Here is a 1,845-nt window from a genome sequence, read left to right as displayed (position 1 = left end):
TTGTTCACAAGATGTAGGCAAAAGTTTGTATTGTATACAGGAAGGATGCGCGTTCTTATCATTCTTCTGTTGCGCTGCTTGTCTATTTCTCTTCAAAGCACCAACTTAAAATGCCTATTTTGGTTTGATTGCTTGTGTCACATGAGAAAATAAATAATTTTGCCTTACTGATGCAGTAGCCTATTTAATGCGGGTTCAGGTCGCGGTCTTTTTGTCAAACGGGTCGGGTACAGAATTAAATTGGTGCTGGCTGCTGTCGGATAACGGGTCGGGTGTTCTGTTGCGTACTGCGGATGCAGGTTTACCTAACAGGACCCGTGCAGGACTCTGCTTTAAACTGCTTTGCGTCTCTCCGTCAGATAACCTCACGTGCATGATGCGCCATTTACGGGTATTTCCCGGAATTTCCCTAAACCGACACACATCAATTTATTTAGTTATTTATTTATTTTTTTTCAGTTTACGAAAATGTTTTTTGAAATATCGAAATATCGGAAATGTGTTTAAAAATAATTTCACCGTTATTAAAAAAAATTATATTGCGATACATATTGATATTGAATAATTGCTTTACACACTGAGGAAGGCTTTGAGCCGAAACGTTTGTGTCTTTTCCCATCAGTAATGAATGTAAAAGAAAAGAAAAAAGAAGATTGTTCTCGTGAGTGCGGATCATAATTTCCTATACTAAGAATATATGTTATAAAATAAAAAATAAAAAAGACTCTTGACTTATTCGGTCTTATCCTCCTGTATATTAGCGTGTTTATTACCTCTCCCTGGAGTTCTACATGGGCCGTACCTTGCAGAACACTATGGTGAACCTGGCACTGGAGAACGCTTGTGATGAAGCCGTATATCAGGTAAGACAAAAGAGCAATGATATGCAAGTGCTATAACAAGTCTCAGCTTAATGCAGTACACATAGCAAGGTTTTTTTTTAAATAATAAAATAAATAAAAAGAAAACAGATTGAATAGAAAAACAATAGAGCAAGCTAGTGTTAGAGGCCTTTTTTTGCTTTTGTTAATCAGAAGTCAGAAGTCAGAATTATAATTGTATAATAAATAAAAAGAAAACAGATAGAATGCAAAAAGATTAGAGAAGCAAGCCTTAGTTTTTTTTTAAAACGAAAACAAGCAGTTAGTAAATAAATAGAGTGCAAGTCTAAAAGGGGCAAGTTTATTTTTTATTTTTTATAAAGAATAGAATTAGAATAGAGAGTGGAGTTGGGCAGGTCATTCCACCAGGAGGGAACATTTAATTTAAAAGTCAGAAAAAGTGATTTTGTGCCTCTTTGGGATGGCACAATAAAGCACTGTTCACTTGCAGAATGCAAGCTTCTAGAGGGCACATGAGTCTGAAGTAATAAGTCGTGGCCTAATGGTTAGAGAGTCGGACTCGTAACCCAAAGGTTGAGGGTTCGAGTCTCGTACCGGCAGGGATTGTAGGTGGGGGGAGTGAATGTACAGCGCTCTCTCCCACCTTCAATACCACGACTGAGGTGCCCTTGAGCAAGGCACCGAACGCCCAGCTGCTCCCCGGGTGCCGCAGCAAAAATGGCTGCCCACTGGGGACCGTGCAGTTTTAGCAATGTGGTCTGAGAAAGTCAGCTGATCATCAATCATAACTCCAAGGTTTCTGGCTGTTTTTGAAGGAGCCTAACTGGATGGTGAAATTGTGATAAAATGATGGGTTTGATGGAACCACAAGCAGTTCTGTCTTGGCAAGGTTGAGCTGAAGGTCATGGTCCTTCATCCAGCAAGAAGTGTTTGTTAGACAAGCTGAGATGTGAGCAGCTATCGTCAGATCATCAGGATGGAATGAGAGGTAGAGTTGAGTGTC

At 39.5% G+C, this 1,845-nt stretch overlaps 1 protein-coding gene across 1 annotated transcript in view; it reads left to right on the top strand.

The window, feature by feature from the left end:
- The window catches only part of LOC107684721 (glycogen phosphorylase, muscle form-like), a 16,266-nt gene that overhangs the window by 3,231 nt on the left and 11,190 nt on the right, over nucleotides 1-1,845 (top strand). The window contains exon 2 of the mRNA XM_016481061.1: nucleotides 762-863. Coding sequence (XP_016336547.1) covers nucleotides 762-863 — 102 coding nt within the window. The remainder of the gene's footprint in view (nucleotides 1-761; nucleotides 864-1,845) is intronic.

This window comes from Sinocyclocheilus anshuiensis, unplaced genomic scaffold, assembly GCF_001515605.1.
Source record: "Sinocyclocheilus anshuiensis isolate Anshui unplaced genomic scaffold, SAMN03320099.WGS_v1.1 scaffold509, whole genome shotgun sequence".
Taxonomy (NCBI): domain Eukaryota; kingdom Metazoa; phylum Chordata; class Actinopteri; order Cypriniformes; family Cyprinidae; genus Sinocyclocheilus; species Sinocyclocheilus anshuiensis.
This window is presented reverse-complemented; position numbering and strand designations above follow the sequence as displayed.